Source organism: Budorcas taxicolor, chromosome 25, assembly GCF_023091745.1.
Source record: "Budorcas taxicolor isolate Tak-1 chromosome 25, Takin1.1, whole genome shotgun sequence".
In the NCBI taxonomy this organism is placed as follows: Eukaryota; Metazoa; Chordata; class Mammalia; order Artiodactyla; family Bovidae; genus Budorcas; species Budorcas taxicolor.
The window spans coordinates 2,820,496-2,836,794 of record NC_068934.1 but is presented as its reverse complement, the minus strand read 5'-3'; the positions used below and the strand labels follow the sequence as shown (position 1 = coordinate 2,836,794).

Genomic DNA, 16,299 nt, shown 5'->3' with positions numbered 1-16,299 from the left:
CATCAAGGACCTGCCAGATACTTTCTTGTGCCTCCAAAAGCTTACAGTGTCACAGAGCTAGACTCTCTTCAGCTTCCAGAAACAGAAGCCCACTTGTCACCAAGTTAAGAAAGCTGTAATTAAAAGGAAACGTTATAGAGTTCAGCTGTTCTGTGTTTAAACAGCCCATTGCACAGCATGCTCCTTCTCTGCGCTAAAAGGGAGAGAAGACGAAAGGAACAAAGCTAGCCCACAATCCTTTGTGGCTTTGTCACGTATCTTCACACTTCTCAGGAGACTATGATTTCAATTTGGCCCATCTTGATTTACATACTCTCTGATGTGCACACAATCTGGCTCACAGTCCCTGTCTCTTTATCCCACTGACAAACATTTGTATTGTAAAGACCACCATTACTACATACTCCAAACGATTCCTCTTTACTTCCAGTCTGACGGGAGATACTACCACCCACTTTTCCAGCTTTTCCCCTGACTTAGACTAGGAAAACTGTTTTTCTGGTAGGCAGTAAGGACTTAACCTGTCTCTGTTTATTTGCCTCACCTAATGCGTAGAGAAGAGAAAAGGTGTTCTTTGAAAGTAATCTGCTGGTGGCATAGGGTGGCACGTGGGGCCAGCTCAGCTGAAACACATCTCTGTGTTGCATGATCATGAAGACAGCCCGGGCCCTTAGTCTGTCATTGCTTCCTGAGGAATCTGGTTTCCTGACTGCTTCTAGCTTGCAAGCTTAGACCTGTCCTTCTAGAACCTCACCCCTATGGGGCCATCCCCTACTAGGGTTCCATCAAGTGTGTGTGTGCTCAGTCGTGTCCCGGCTCTCCGCAACCCATGGACTATAGCCCGCCAGGCTCCTCTGCCCATGGGATTTCCCAGGCAGGAATACTGGAGTGGGTTGCCATTTCCTCCTCCAGGGAATCTTCCCGACCCAGGGATTCATCCTGTGTCTCCTGCATGGGCAGGTGGATTCTTTACTACTGAGCCACCAGGGAAGCCCCAGGGTTCCATCAAGTAGGCAAGTTAAACTCTTTGATGGCACCCTGACTAGCATTAACCTCTCTGGGTCTTCTCTAACTCAATGGCCACATTTCTTAATCACAGAACTCTCCCCTACCCCTCCGAAGAGGGTTGTCCCATTTCTAATACAGCTCTCCCTCCATCAGGGCAACACTTGCTCAGAGTCATCAACAACATCATTTCTTATCACTGGATCCCCAACAAGCCTCTCATTTCTCCATAGCAGCCATGTGGGTCATAGGAAAACACCTGAAGAAACTTTAGGAAAATAATAAAAATCTCAAAACTGCTTCAGATATTATTGTAAGAAAATTAATTTTAAACCAGATTCTAGAAGGGATTTTCCTTCCCACCACTGTTTCTAACCTCCAGCCTGCTTCTCCTGCCTCCCATGTAAATATCCGTTTTAGCCCTGTACTGTGCTTTCTTCCTTCCAAGGCAGACAGTTATTCATGATCAAACCGCAGAAATAGTGTGAGGTATTTTCCCTCAAGTTGGGTGTGCACGCTGAACTTGAATGAACAGCTTGCAAACGATGCCATAATTCACTGAGATTCTGCTGCTCAGTGTTTGGGAAGCTTCTCCCATGGCTCGTCCCCCTTGATTGATTTTGAAATTTTGGTTACTAGCTTTACCATTGTGAGTAGAGTGGATTAGAATCAGAGCTAGGGGAAGGGTCTGCAAGTTTTTCTAAAGGGAAAGCTGTGAGATAGTCACCCCTGGGTCTCATAACCCAGAGAGACAGGTGATTATTTAAAGGAAAACTTAACTGGTTTATGGCCCAACACCATTCCAGCAGTAGCTGCTGGCTCCAACTATTTTCATTCCCATCCCATTTTTTGAAGCTTTTTTGGGACCCTCCGACTTCCAATGTTAACTTTAGAATCCAGTAGAGATCCAACACACCTCTCGTGGCTCTGTTTACTCCTTTGCACCTGTCTTGACCATAAATGGTCAAAGAGAAACGTCCCGACATGAATTCTGTTATGTGGGCTGTTCACAACCTCGCTTATGACCATCTCTGCCGCACGCCCCTGCAGCAACGCTCAGGCTGTGACTTCTCTTAATCCCCACGTTGTTGATCAGCCCAGTTGGCGGTGTCTCCCCTCCCCACCCTGTGCTGAGCCCAGCGCTGCCGCCCCAGCACACTCTGGCTTTGCATGTTGTTACTGGCTCTGAGGAAGCACATCTTCTTTAAACGCGCACTGCTAGTGAAAGCAGACTCATTCCATCTAATAGGCTCAGGCCAGATGAATTGGACGTGGGATCCGACGCAATGAAATCACCTTTCAGGCTAGAAGGGAGCCTGAGAAATGAGGCCTGGGGGAGAGAGACAGAGTCATTCATGAAGTGGGAGGCTTAAGTGGTAGGTTATGAAATTGCGGGAGGGTTGATGGTGAACTGATGGTCTAGATTCTGTGTCCCTTGTCAGAAATTCATTGTAAAACTCAGGGACGATTTGGGGGACCTGGTTTTACATGAACTCTTGGTTTTGCTAGGAGCGAAAGCCCTAGAAGTGAGCATCCTTATTGATGGATGGAGAGATACTCATAGAGTTTCTCCAGCTCACCGTGATCTGCTTTCTCCTTGTCCATCTCCCCTGATCCTTTCAAGGTTTTTGGTCTAGAGTATTTGAAACAACAAAGGTGAATGGGGAACATACAACGCACACATGCACGCACACGCAGGAAGAGAGAGAACTGCAAAGAATCACCCCCACATTGAGTATTTGATAAAAACCAACATGGGAAAAGAACTTGAAAAAGAATAGACACATGTGTATGCATAAGTGAATCACTTTGCTGTACACCTGAAACCAACATAGCGTTGTTAATCAATTACACTCCAGTATAAAAAAAGGTTTTTAAACTACCATAAAAGTAATCAAAAATCTTTTTTAAAGATACAAAAAAAAAGACTAACAATGCACACAATCGATATGGCATATGTGAACTATGTAAATTTCATGCCACGAAGCATAATGATGATGTATTTTTGCATAGGGAGGGCCCCGAGGAAAATGTGGGACTTAGGCAGTGAGGGAAAGGATATGTAATCATCCCACTGAAACAGGAAGGGAATCATTGCTTGCATATCCTCTAAGTTTCATTTTTATTTGTCTTTGGAGTAAACCAAAGTTTTATCATTTGCAGAGCTTCCATTTTACATTGACCTACAAATTTTCACTTTCTAAAATAACTGGCCCACTCTTAACCCCCACCCCGCAAAATCATGGTCCTCAGATTTAAAAAAAGTAAAAATCTTGGTAAGGAGGCATTCTAAAGATGATTTTTTAACGTGATTTAAAATATGACTTAATACCCACCAGAAATAGCTTGAGAAGTTGCTTTCTCATCTTTCCTTCTACACAGTCTGAGGCGATTTTTCATCTTTCTTTTGAAAGTTTCAATGGCAAAGTTTTTTTTTTCAGAATGTACCACTTGATAGCAAATGACTTTTCTTTGCTCATTAGGATGGTTATTCAAGACACTTGAATCAGCCATACATTTCATTTCATGTGGTTATCAACATGAAGCATTCCCTTTGAAAAAGGCATGGTGACCTAAGGCTTGCTTCTCTTTCAGCCTAGATCTCCTCCCCTTTCTCTTTATCCTGTTCTTCAAAAGACATTTGTTTTTTTCTGGAGTAGTTAACATTTAGTATTTCTCAGTAAATCAATTAAAGATATTAATTGGAAGATGACTCTCTTTTTAAATGAAATTTTCAAAAAATATATCATCTCCAAGCAATTCTCTGGTACCCCATATCTTCATAGCTTTAATTAAATGTCAAGGGCAATTATGTTCTCTCTAGCTATTAAATAATCTTAAGTGTATATGGCAGCTGCAAGCAATAAGTATTTGAAATACATATGACCAGTTTTTTTAATAAGTACACCACATTATTTATTTCATGTCATTATACATCAAATTCTAGTAATTCACATAAAATTCTTCTTCCCCTCAACTCGTATGCCCATTTCTAATTGTAATATCATAGAAATTATATATAACATTGTTCATTGATCAGCAAAATGAAATGCAGAAAACAGAAGCCAAGATTACCTTTCTAAAATATGAAATTCAGTAAACACATTGCCCTATGTGTTATAGTTAAATAAAATTACTGCCCAGGAACAAAATAATTGACATAGTGAAATTTCAAGCTAGAGTAAATAGAGCTTGTGAACATAGACTGATACTTAATTAAAATTGTTCCAGCATTTCTACCAGTATCTTCTCTCCCCCTTAAAAAAGATCTTTCATTTTGAAAAAGATCATAAGCCACTCTTTGATTCACAGAGATGAAAACATCTACAGTAATTTCAACAAAGTCTATATTGTCTTAAGCACATTAGTCATAGATTATGGATTTTACCTGGTCCAGTGGTAGAAAGTAAAGTTTCCTAAACTTTCATAGGAAATATTTTATCAGTTGTTCCATAGCTGATGTTTCCCTCTCATTCTTTCCAGATTTCATTTTGTAAATCTCCTGCAAACTTGCTGCTTTGGGCAGAGAAAGATAACTCACACTGTCAAGAAGGCAAAAAAATAATAATTTTTTTTCTATAAATATCCCAACTTACAGATAGAGAATTTTTAATATGAAATCCAATTTTGTTGCTTCTCCTTTTTTTCTAGTATTTATAACTTCATTTCTGACATCAAACTGAGGGAATCTGAACTCTAACAACCACATGTTTACCATCAATCCTGGTACAGATTTCAAAGTGCCTACTCATTTTTGTTAATAATGATTGGACTGTTTGTTTACTGAGAATGTAGTTTACTTTGGAAAAGTAAAAGGTCTACAGATTCCTAGCCCGGAAGCCACAAGGGGTTGGATGGGACTTTTGCTTTCTACATATTTTATGGGGTCAATTTAGGTTTTACTGCTCGAACATTAGTGCTGAGGGGATTTTCGGCAATACATTTTTTTGATGACATTTGTTATGCACTGTAGAGGCTATGTTTTGAAATATGAGTTAAGTTAGAAAATAAAGGGTTCATTTGAGAAGTACAAATTGAGCCACAGGGGTGCCTGTCCAGAAAAAGTGTTTCTGTATATGTGCTCCTTTTAAGACCATATGCTTCAGTACGTGTAATAACTTCTCAGATATGCTAATTTCATGTTGTTTCTGTGAACTCGTCAGGGGGCAATTTTGACAGCTCTTTTGATGCAGAGAAGGGTGTTGGGACCATTGTCATTGCAAAACCTTTGGATGCAGAGCAGAGGTCCATCTATAATATGAGTGTGGAAGTCACCGACGGGACGAATGTTGCTGTCACTCAGGTAAGATGTCAACTTATTAAACAGTGAGAATGCTGAGAAATCTGCGAAAGTCAGAGATGCAAGCAACTAAAATATATGTTGAAGTAGTAAATTATGTCCATGGGTTTTTAGTGTCTTAAAAAAAAAACAACAATTTGCAAGAACAACCTAGACAAAGGATTCTACCAACAGTACAGTTAAATCCCCCTACATACAAATGAGTTCCATTCCCAGAGCATGTTCACAAGTCCAATATGTTTGTAAGTTCAACAAAGTTAACCTAGGTACCCAACTAACATGGTCGGCTATATAGTGTGTGTTAGTCACTCAGTCATACCTAACTCTTGGCAACCCCATGAATTGTAGCCCCGCCAGGCTCCTCTGTCTGTGGAATTCTCCAGGCAAAAATATTGGAGTTGGTTGCTAATTCCTTCTCCAGGGCACCTTCCTGACCCAGGGATTGAACCTGGATCTCTCTCATTGCAGGCAGATTCTTTACCATCTGAGCCATCAGGAAATCCCCATATAGTACTCTACTGTTTGTAATACTTTTCACACAAATAATATGTAAAAAACAAACAAAAAATAAGATATTTTTGACCTTACAGTATAATACCTTGAAAGGTACAGTAGTACAATACAACAGTTGGCATACAGGGGGACATTTGCATCTTCAAAAGTTTGCAACTTGAAAATTCATATGTAGGGGCTTACTGTGTTATATAACTGAGCTGCCTCTTTCAAAAAACTATGACTATTTATACAAAAATGGGCTTCCCAGGCGGCTCTGTCTGTAAAGAATCTGCCTGCTTACCCAGGTTTGATCCCTGAGTCGGGAAGATCCCCTGGAGAAAGGAACAGCAACCCACTCCAGTATTCCTGCCTGAAGAATCCCAAGGACAGAGGAGCCTGGCAGGCTAGTCAGTCAGTGGGTCTGCACAGAGTCAGACATGACTGAGCAAGTGACACACAGATGCATGAAACAGTTACGTGTGTTTACTTCCTGATCATGTACTGCAGAATTTATCTGTTTGACCACAAAAGGAGCTTTCCTTGAATTTGCAAAGAGAAAGACATCTAGCATGGAGTTAACACACTGTGATACTCTTCACCTCTTCATGTGTTAGTCACAGAAAGTTAAAGTTGGAAAATCCCTGAATCCAAATTCATTTTACAAACTAAGAAAAGTAATATGTCCAAGGTCACATGGCTTTTATAAAAATGAGGACTGAGGGCAGGGGTCCCTGACCCTGCTCCCCGTTCCAGCCCCTCTGCCAGTGGGTGTTTGTCCTCCCTGCCTGGTGGAAGCTCTGGCTGAGGAGGCAGGGCTGTTAAACCCAGCGAAGCCTGGCCCGTTCCCAGCAGTCCTGTGTGATCCTGACTTGCACCAAGGTTGCTGACCATCACTTATACTCTGCCCCCTGAGTGCTTATGGAAGGCCACTGAGAGCAGGGAAAAGGACAAGAATCCCTGGGTGAGACTCACACTGTATTAGATACCAGCATGAAGCAGGTTTACCCTAAACCTGGGTTTGGTTTTTCTTGTGTTTTGTATTTTAGTACCGGAGACCCTCGGCCGGCCCTGGCAGAGAACAGGCGCACACACGTAGCCTGTAACCCCTCCTACCCTCTTTGTGTCTCTCTCATGTCCCCATGACCCCAGAAACCATCACTAACTGATTGAGGTTTGTTTTTTTGTTGTTTTCCTCATGAGCCCAGGTGCAGCCTCAGAATCCTTCTCAACACAATGCTTCAGGTGCTGTGGATGAAATGTTTGCCAACCCTGAAGTCAGCGTATTGATTTCTTAAGCTGATTTATTTAAAACATGATGTAAGCTTTGGTAACAACATGGTTTGTTAAAGGGGCGAGTTTTTAAAAAGTGTTTCATGTGCTTGCCAGCTATCTCTGAATCTGAAGCTGTTTCAAAAACATGATGAGATTCTTTCCTTTGAGTCTATTTGTAATTGTAAAGTGGTGAAGTTTGAACGAAGCAGTAGGGCAGGTTTTGTTGTTCTTCAGTCGGTCAGTTGTGTCCAGCTCTTTGCGACCCCATGGACGACAGCACTCCAGGCTCTTCTGTCCTTCACTCACCCTGAGTTTGCTCAGATTCATGTCTGATGATTCAAGGACGCTGTCTAACCATCTCATCTTCTGCTGGTTGGTTTCAGTACAACGCTTTTCCTTTTCTTCATTCCAATAAACTGAAACCCAAAAAGGGGACATGACAGGCACTGATGAGGCAGCCAGTGTGTATCAGCTCCGATCCCTCCACCAGTGTTCTTTCCTAAGGTGAACCCAAGACCCTGTTTGTCCAAGAGAATCCCCTTTACACCTACTGCACTGATGAAATCATCAACAGCACCCCAGTTCAGTTCAGTTCAGTTCAGTCTCTCAGCCGTGTCGACTCTTTGCGACCCCATGAATCGCAGCACACCAGGCCTCCCTGTCCATCACCAACTCCTGGAGTTCACTCAGACTCACGTCCATCGAGTCCGTGATGCCATCCAGCCATCTCATCCTCTGTCCTCCCCTTTTCCTCCTGCCCCCAATCCCTCCCAGCATCAGAGTCTTTCCCAATGAGTCAACTCTTCTCATGAGGTGGCCAAAGTACTGGAGTTTCAGCTTTAGCATCATTCCTTCCAAAGAAATCCCAGGGTTGATCTCCTTCAGAATGGACTGGTTGGATCTCCTTGCAGTTCAAGGGACTCTCAAGAGTCGTCTCCAACACCACAGTTCAAAAGCATCAATTCTTCGGCGCTCACCCTTCTTCACAGTCAACTTTCACACCCATACACGACTACTGGAAAAACCATAGCCTTGACTAGACGGACCTTAGTCGGCAAAGTAATGTCTCTGCTTTTGAATATGCTATCTAAGTTGGTCATAACTATTCTTCCAAGGAGTAAGCGTCTTTTAATTTCATGGCTGCAATCACCATCTGCAGTGATTTTGGAGCCCCCAAAAATGAAGTCTGACACTGTTTCCACTGTTTCCCCATCTATTTCCTATGAAGTGATGGGACCGGATGCCCTGATCTTTGTTTTCTAAATGTTGAGCTTTAAGTGAACATCTTCACTCTCCTCTTTCACTTTCATCAAGAGGCTCTTTAGTTCCTCTTCACTTTTTGCCATAAGGGTGGTGTCATCTGCATATCTGAGGTTATTGATATTTCTCCTGGCAATCTTGTTTCCAGCTTGTGCTACTTCCAGCCCAGCGTTTCTCATGATATACTCTGCATGTAAGTTAAATAAGCAGGGTGACAATATACAGCCTTGACGTACTCCTTTTCCTATTTGGAACCAGTCTGTTGTTCCATGTCCAGTTCTAACTGTTGCTTCCTGGCCTGCATATAGGTTTCTCAAGAGGTAGGTCAGGTGGTCTGGTATTCCCATCTCTTTCAGAATTTTCCACAGTTTATTGTGATCCACACAGTCAAAGGCGTTGGCATAGTCAATAAAGCAGAAATAGATGTTTTTTCTGGAACTTTCTTGCTTTTTCCATGATCCAGCAGATGTTGGCATTTGATCTCTGGTTCCTCTGCCTATTCTAAAATCAGCCTGAACATCTGGAAGTTCACGGTTCACGTATTGCTAACGCCTGGCTTGGAGAATTTTGAGCATTACTTTACTAGTGTGTGAGATGAGTGCAATTGTGTGGTAGTTTGAGCATTCTTTGGCATTGCCTTTCTTTGGGATTGGAATGAAAACTGACCTTTTTCAGTCCTGTGGCCACTGCTGAGTTTTCCAAATGTTCTGGCATATTGAGTGCAGCACTTGGACAGCATCATCTTTCAGGATTTGAAATAGCTCAACTGGAATTCCATCACCTCCACTAGCTTTGTTCGTAATGATGCTTTCTAAGGCCCACTTGAATTGACATTCAGGATGTCTGGCTTTAGATGAGTGATCACACCATCGTGATTATCCGGGTCGTGAAGGTCTTTTTTATATAGTTCTTCTGTGTATTCTTGCCACCTCTTCTTAATCTCTTCTGCTTCTGTTAGGTCCATACCATTTCTGTCCTTTATCGAGCCCATCTTTGCATGAAATGTTCCCTTGGTATCTCTAATTTTCTTGAAGAGATCTCTAGTCTTTCCCATTCTGTTCTTTTCCTCTATTTCTTTGCATTGATCGCTGAGGAAGGCTTTCTTATCTCTTCTTGCTACTCTTTGAAACTCTGCATTCAGATGTTTATATCTTTCCTTTTCTCCTTTGCTTTTCACTTCTCTTCTTTTCACAGCTATTTGTAAGGCCTCCCCAGACAGCCATTTTGCTTTTACGCATTTCTTTTCCATTTCTTTTGGTCTTAATCTCTGTCTCCTGTACAATGTCAGGAACCTCAGTCCATAGTTCATCAGGCACTCTATCTATCAGATCTGGGCCCTTAAATCTATTTCTCACTTCCACTGTATAATCATAAGGGATTTGATTTAGGTCATACCCCAATGGTCTAGTGGTCTTCCCTACTTTCTTCAATTTCAGTCTGAATTTGGCAATAAGGAGTTCATGATCTGAGCCACAGTCAACTCCTGGTCTTGTTTTTGTTGACTGTATAGAGCTTCTCCATCTTTGGCTGCAAAGAATATAATCAGTCTGATTTTGGTGTTGACCATCTGGTGATGTCCATGTGTAGAGCCTTCTCTTGTGTTGTTGGAAGAGGGTGTTTGCTATGACCAGGGCATTTTCTTGGCAAACTTTATTAGTCTTTGCCCTGCTTCATTCCATATTCCAAGGCCAAATTTGCCTGTTACTCCAGGTGTTTCTTGACTTCCTACTTTTGCATCCCAGTCCCCTATAATGAAAAGGACATCTTTTTGGGGTGTTAGTTCTAGAAGGTCTTGTAGGTCTTTATAGAACTGTTCAACTTCAGCTTCTTCAGCGTTACTGGTTGGGGCATAGACTTGGATTACTGTGATATTGAATGGTTTGCCTTGGAAATGAACAGAGATCATTCTGTCGTTTTTGAGATTGCATCCAAGTACTGCATTTCAGACTCTTTTTTTGACCATGATGGCTACTCCATTTCTTCTGAGGGATTCCTGCCTGCAGTAGTAGATATAATGGTCATCTGAGTTAAATTCACCCATTCCAGTCCATTTTAGTTTGCTGATTCCTAGAATGTCAACGTTCACTCTTGCCATCTCTTGTTTGACCACTTCCAATTTGCCTTAATTTATGGACCTGACCTTCCAGGTTCCTATGCAATATTGCTCTTTACAGTATTGGACCTTGCTTCTATCACCAGTCACATCCACAGCTGGGTATTGTTTTTGCTTTGGCTCCATCCCTTCATTCTTTCTGGAGTTATTTCTCCAGTTATCTCCAGTAGCATATTGGGCACCTACTGACCTGGGGAGTTCCTCTTTCAGTATCCTATCATTTTGCCTTTTATACTGTTCATGGGGTTCTCAAGGCAAGAATACTGAAGCAGTTTGCCATTCCCTTTTCCAGTGGACCACATTCTGTCAGACCTCTCCACCATGACCCGCCTGTCTTGGGTGGCCCCACATGACATGGCTTAGTTTCATTGAGTTAGACAAGGCTGTGGTCCTAGTGTGATTAGATTGACTAGTTTTCTGTGAGTATGGTTTCAGTGTGTCTGCCCTCTGATGCCCTCTTGCAACACCTACTGTCTTACTGGGGTTTCTCTTACCTTGGACGAGGGATATCTCCTCACCGCTGCCCCTCCTGACCTTGAATGTGGAATAGCTCCTCTAGGCCTAGAGAAACAGCACCCCATTCACACTCAAAGTGGCCCCAGTTGGAATAATAAGCTATGTGGTCACCCTACCTAAATCCAGACTGCTTCAGAGTATCTTCAAAAGATAGTGAGAACTGAAAGGGGCCCAGGATTGAGATCCTGCAAGTATCACACACTCTAAAGACTAATTAACAACCCATGTGTAGTATTGCTAAGTCTTTAGTGCTAATTCACTTTAAATGAGAATTTAGAGTTTTTAAATTAGACATGGCTAACCATGTCTTAGCATTTCCAACTTCAACTCCTTAGCACCACTTAAAAACATAAGATGTATTTGAATAAAATACAAATAAAGCATGAAACCCTATTCATTACATACTTGTCTCTAGAGTTTTGGAACGGTTGAATTAAATGGTGATTCATTGTGCCCAGAATGTTATAGATACATGTTAAATATTTCACAGTGAATTAATGAATAGTAGATGTTACATTTTCAGTGGGGTCTGGGTGGCAGGTATGCTGGATATCCAGAGAACACAACTAATTCTTGTTGACCTAAAACAAAAGTTAGCTAGAAACTTTATTTCAGAATTTCAGTAGGAAGAAACCAAATGATAAATCACTCAGTAGCATCTACTCCATGAATATTTCTTGAGTTAATGCCATGTGTAGGGAGCTTACTACCTGCCTGAAGTCAGAGTGGTTCAGAGTTTTAAATCCAGATGACTGATGTGCATCTAGTTTTTAAAAAGTTAATTGAGAGAATGTGTTATAAGCCTTTGAATGGGCACATTGTTCACATCCTGCTTTTGTTGATCTTACTTCAGACCAGTGTACAGTTAGACCAGTGTACAGAGACAGTTAGACTGTCTCTAGGGCAGTTCCCTGATGGTTCAGATGGTAAAGGATCCGCCTCCAATGCAGGAGACCCAGGTTCGATCCCTGAGTCAAAAAATCCCTGGAGAAGGGAATGGCAACCCACTCGAGTATCCTGGCCTGGAGAATTCCGTGGATAGAGGAGCCTGGCAGGCTACAGTCCATGAGGTTGCAAAGAGTCAGACATGACTGAGTGACTTGCAGTTTCACTTTTCACTAGGGCAGTTCAAAAATTAGAGCGTTGGGGCAAACTTAGTGGTTCCCCTTGGCAAGGCCAAGCTCACTAGGTTACTAAAGGGTATCAAGAGATTTTCTTATCAAAAGTTTCCAAGTTACTCTGTCTCCAGGGCCATGAGCTTCTTCTTTAAAAAAAAAAAAAAAAAAAGTATTTATTTATTTGGCCTCACCAGGTCTTAGTCGTGGCATACAAACTCTTGTGTTTTTTTTTTTTTTGGTTTTTTTTTTGAGGCATACAAACTCTTACCTGTGGCATGTGAGATCTTGTTCCCCGACTGGGGATTGAGCCTGGGGCCCCTGCATTGGGAGCTTAGAGTCTTAGCCACTGGACCTCCAGGGAAGCCGTGGGCTTCTTAAGAAGTGAGAACAGTGTTCAAGGTACATATTTGTGTGACATCATTCTTACCATCAGAAAACCAGTACTCTGTCTCTCCGGCTGTATTCGGGATGAAGACCTCTCCAGCCTCTGCCGTTCAGGCCTCTGCCCACATGAGCCACGGCTCCTGGTGGTGCCTACAGGGGCAGTTTCTGGCTTAGTCACAGCCCTCAATATCAAGGACGTTTTTACAAGAAGGATATTTGAGGAAAAGAAAAGCATTCTAGATTTCTTTAAGCAACTGCTAAAGCACGCTCAAACCCATGACCCAAGGCAACTTAATGACTTACCATCAAACGGAGATTCTTCACCCTGTAACTAAAATGTCCTGTAGTCCCAAAACACCTGTTCAGTTTCTTTAGGGAAATTTTCTCTACTTTGTTCCTTTGGAGCCATAAAACATGGTATGACAAGGGCTTCAAATCAGCCATAAACAACCTGTTGAGTTTCACTTCACAAACGTCAAATAAATCAGAGCCTCAGGGACCTCTGTGTCTACATGAAAGCCCTCCCTTCATCTGCGGTTTTGTCCTGTTCTCCCAGGATTCTTGTGCCTCAGAGCTACAATATCTGGTGACGAATAAACATCTTTTTCTCTCTGAGATTCTCCAGCACAAATACAGAATGTAAAAAGGTGCTGTCGACTTCAAGTTATAAAGACTCAGATGTACTAAACAAAAGAACAAAGCATCCTCTTTACAAAAACCTCCTGCCAAGATGGACAAGGGCCTCTGTATAAAAGAGGTGTTGATTTTATGTGTTAAAAAGTGCTGATATTATTGTGCTGTATGTAATATAGCATGTGTGCTCAGAAGCTCAGTTGTATCCCACTCTTTGTGACTCCATGGACTGTAGCTCACCAGGCTCCTCTGTCCATGGGATTCTCCAGGCAAGAATACTAGGCTGGTACCATTCCCTTCTCTTGTGGGATGGCTACCTTTGATGGCTCTTTGACAGTCTTCTCTTTGCCTATAACCAGCTACCAATTTTTAGTGCTGTCTGTATTCCAAAATTATCCCAAGTTTAAAGAACTGACTTCCAATTTCTACACATAAAATATTGTGGAATGGTAGCAAATAATTCATGACTGGCACCAGAAATAGCCTTCATTGCTATAGACCAGAGCATGAATAATGATGAATGGAGAAATTTAAAACCTTCACCCTAGTTCCAGCTGTGTTCCTTCTGTCCACACCCCCTCCCAGCTTCCGCATCCAGCTGACTCCAACAAGCCAATGCAAACCAGAACTTAGTTGTCAGGATGTCCCTGGGGGTCCAGTGGTTAAGACTTTGCCTTCCAATCCAATGGGTGCAGGTTGGATCTCCAGTCAGGGGGCTAAGCTCCAACATGCCTTGCAGCCAAAAAACAAAAGCAAAGAAACAAAAAGTAATCAATATAATAACAAATTCGATAAAGATTTTTAAAATGGTCTACATTAAAAAAGAATCTAGTGCAAACAAACTAAACTCTCCAAGACAGTTTGTTGGAAACTATCCAACAGGTCCTGAAACTCATGAAAATGTGTTGATAAATTTTTGTATGCTTGTACATATTTGCAGAGAGTAGCTCCTCAGTATTAATTGGGTTTTTTAAGGGATAGTTGCCCTAAAAATGGTTAAGGTAAATTAACTCCTCAACACTTTCATTACTGGGAAACTCTAGTTAAAAATTTCAACATGCAACCACCCAGACTTCCTAGGAAACACACATTGTGTGTGCAACCCCATGGACCATAGCACACTGGGCTCCTCTGTTCATGGATTTTTTAGGCAAGAAATACTGGAGTGGTTTGCCATTTCCTCCACCAGGGGATCCTCCTGACCCAGGGATCAAAACTGCATCTCCTGCGTCTCCTGCATTGACAGGCAGATTCTTTACCACTCAGCAACCAGGGAAGCACACATACCTGAGGGAGTTACTGGCTTTGTAATACCTTCTTGCTCTGGTGATGGGGCTGGCTCTTGCCATACTATTTCAAAGCACTATCATTCTGAGTTAAGAAAGAATCAGTTTGCTTACCAAAGCCCTGAATAGTGATAGCCCATGGTGAACAGGGTCAGATTCATGATCTTCGAAGAAGATGCAGCGCTGGGACCAAGGGTCAGGCTTGATGACTCAAGCCTGTAGTAGAGTTTTATTAAAGTATAAAATGGCACAGAGAAAGCTTCTGACATAGACACCAGAAGGGGGATGGAGAGTGCCCCCTCGCTAGTCTATGCTAGGGAGTTATATACTTTTTAATTAGCTATTACAGTAAATCAAAAGAGTGTCTCAAGGTTGTAAAGATCTTAAAGACTAGAGATCTCTTCAAGAAAATTAGAGACACCAAGGGAACATTTCATGCAAAAATGGGCTCGATAAAGGACAGAAATGGTCTGGACCTAACAGAAGCAGAAGATATTAAGAAGAGGTGGCAAGAATGCCCTGAAGAACTGTACAAAAAAGATCTCACAACCCAGATAATCACGATGGTGTGATCACTCACCTAGAACCAGACATCCTGAAATGTGAATTCAGAGGGCCTTAGAAAGCATCACTACGAACAAAGCTAGTGGAGGTGATGGAATTCCAGTTGAGCTATTTCAAATCCTGAAAGATGATGCTGTCCAAGTGCTGCACTCAATATGCCAGCAAATGTGGAAAACTCAGCAGTGGCCATAGGACTGGAAAAGGTCAGTTTTCATTCCAATCCCAAAGAAAGGCAATGCCAAAGAATCCTCAAACTACCACACAATTGCACTCATCTCACATGCTAGTAAAGTAATGCTCAAAATTCTCCAAGCCAGGCTTCAGCAGTACGTGAACTGTGAACTTCCAGATGTTCAAGCTGGTTTTAGAAAAGGCAGAGGAACCAGAGATCAAATTGCCAACATCCACTGGATCATCAAAAAAGCAAGAGAGTTCCAAAAAAACATCTATTTCTGCTTTATTGACTATGCCAACGCCTTTGACTGTGTGGATCACAATAAACTGTGGAAAATTCTGAAAGAGATGGGAATACCAGACCACTTGACTTGCCTCTTGAGAAATCTGTATGCAGGCCAGGAAGCAACAGTTAGAACTGGATATGGAACGACAGACTGGTTCGAAACAAGAAAAGGAGGACATCAAGGCTGTATATTGTCACCTTGCTTATTTAACTTCTATGCAGAGTACATCATGAGAAATGCTGGACTGGAAGAAACACAAGCTGGAATCAAGATTGCCAAGAGAAATATCAATAACCTCAGATATGCAGATGACACCACCCTTATGGCAGAAAGTGAAGAGGAACTAAAGAGCCTCTTGATGAAAGTGAAAAAGGAGAGTGAAAAAGTTGGCTTAAACCTCAACATTCAGAAAACGAAGATCATGGCATCTGGTCCCATCACTCCATGGGAAATAGATGGGGAAACAGTGGAAACAGTGTCAGACTTTATTTTGGGGGGCTCCAAAATCACTGCAGATGGTGACTGCAGCCATGAAATCAAAAGACACTTACTCCTTGGAAGAATAGTTATGACCAACCTAGATAGCATATTCAAAAGCAGAGACATTACTTTGCCAACAAAGGTCCATCTAGTCAAGGCTATGGTTTTTCCTGTGGTCATGTATGGATGTGAGTGTTGGACTGTGAAGAAAGCTGAGTGCTGAAGAATTGATGTGTTTGAACTGTGGTGTTGGAGAAGACTCTTGAGAATCCCTTGGACTGCAAGGAGATCCAACCAGTCCATTCTGAAAGAGATCAGCCCTGGGATTTCTTTGGAAGGAATGATGCTAAAGCTGAAACTCCAATACTTTGGCCACCTCATGCGAAGAGTTGGCTCATTGGAAAATACTCTG

The 16,299-nt window shown here is 42.1% G+C and overlaps 1 protein-coding gene across 1 annotated transcript in view; it reads left to right on the top strand.

Annotated features, from left to right (window-relative positions):
- The window catches only part of FAT3 (FAT atypical cadherin 3), a 646,809-nt gene that overhangs the window by 485,726 nt on the left and 144,784 nt on the right, over positions 1–16,299 (top strand). The window contains exon 6 of the mRNA XM_052662057.1: positions 5,169–5,308. Coding sequence (XP_052518017.1) covers positions 5,169–5,308 — 140 coding nt within the window. The remainder of the gene's footprint in view (positions 1–5,168; positions 5,309–16,299) is intronic.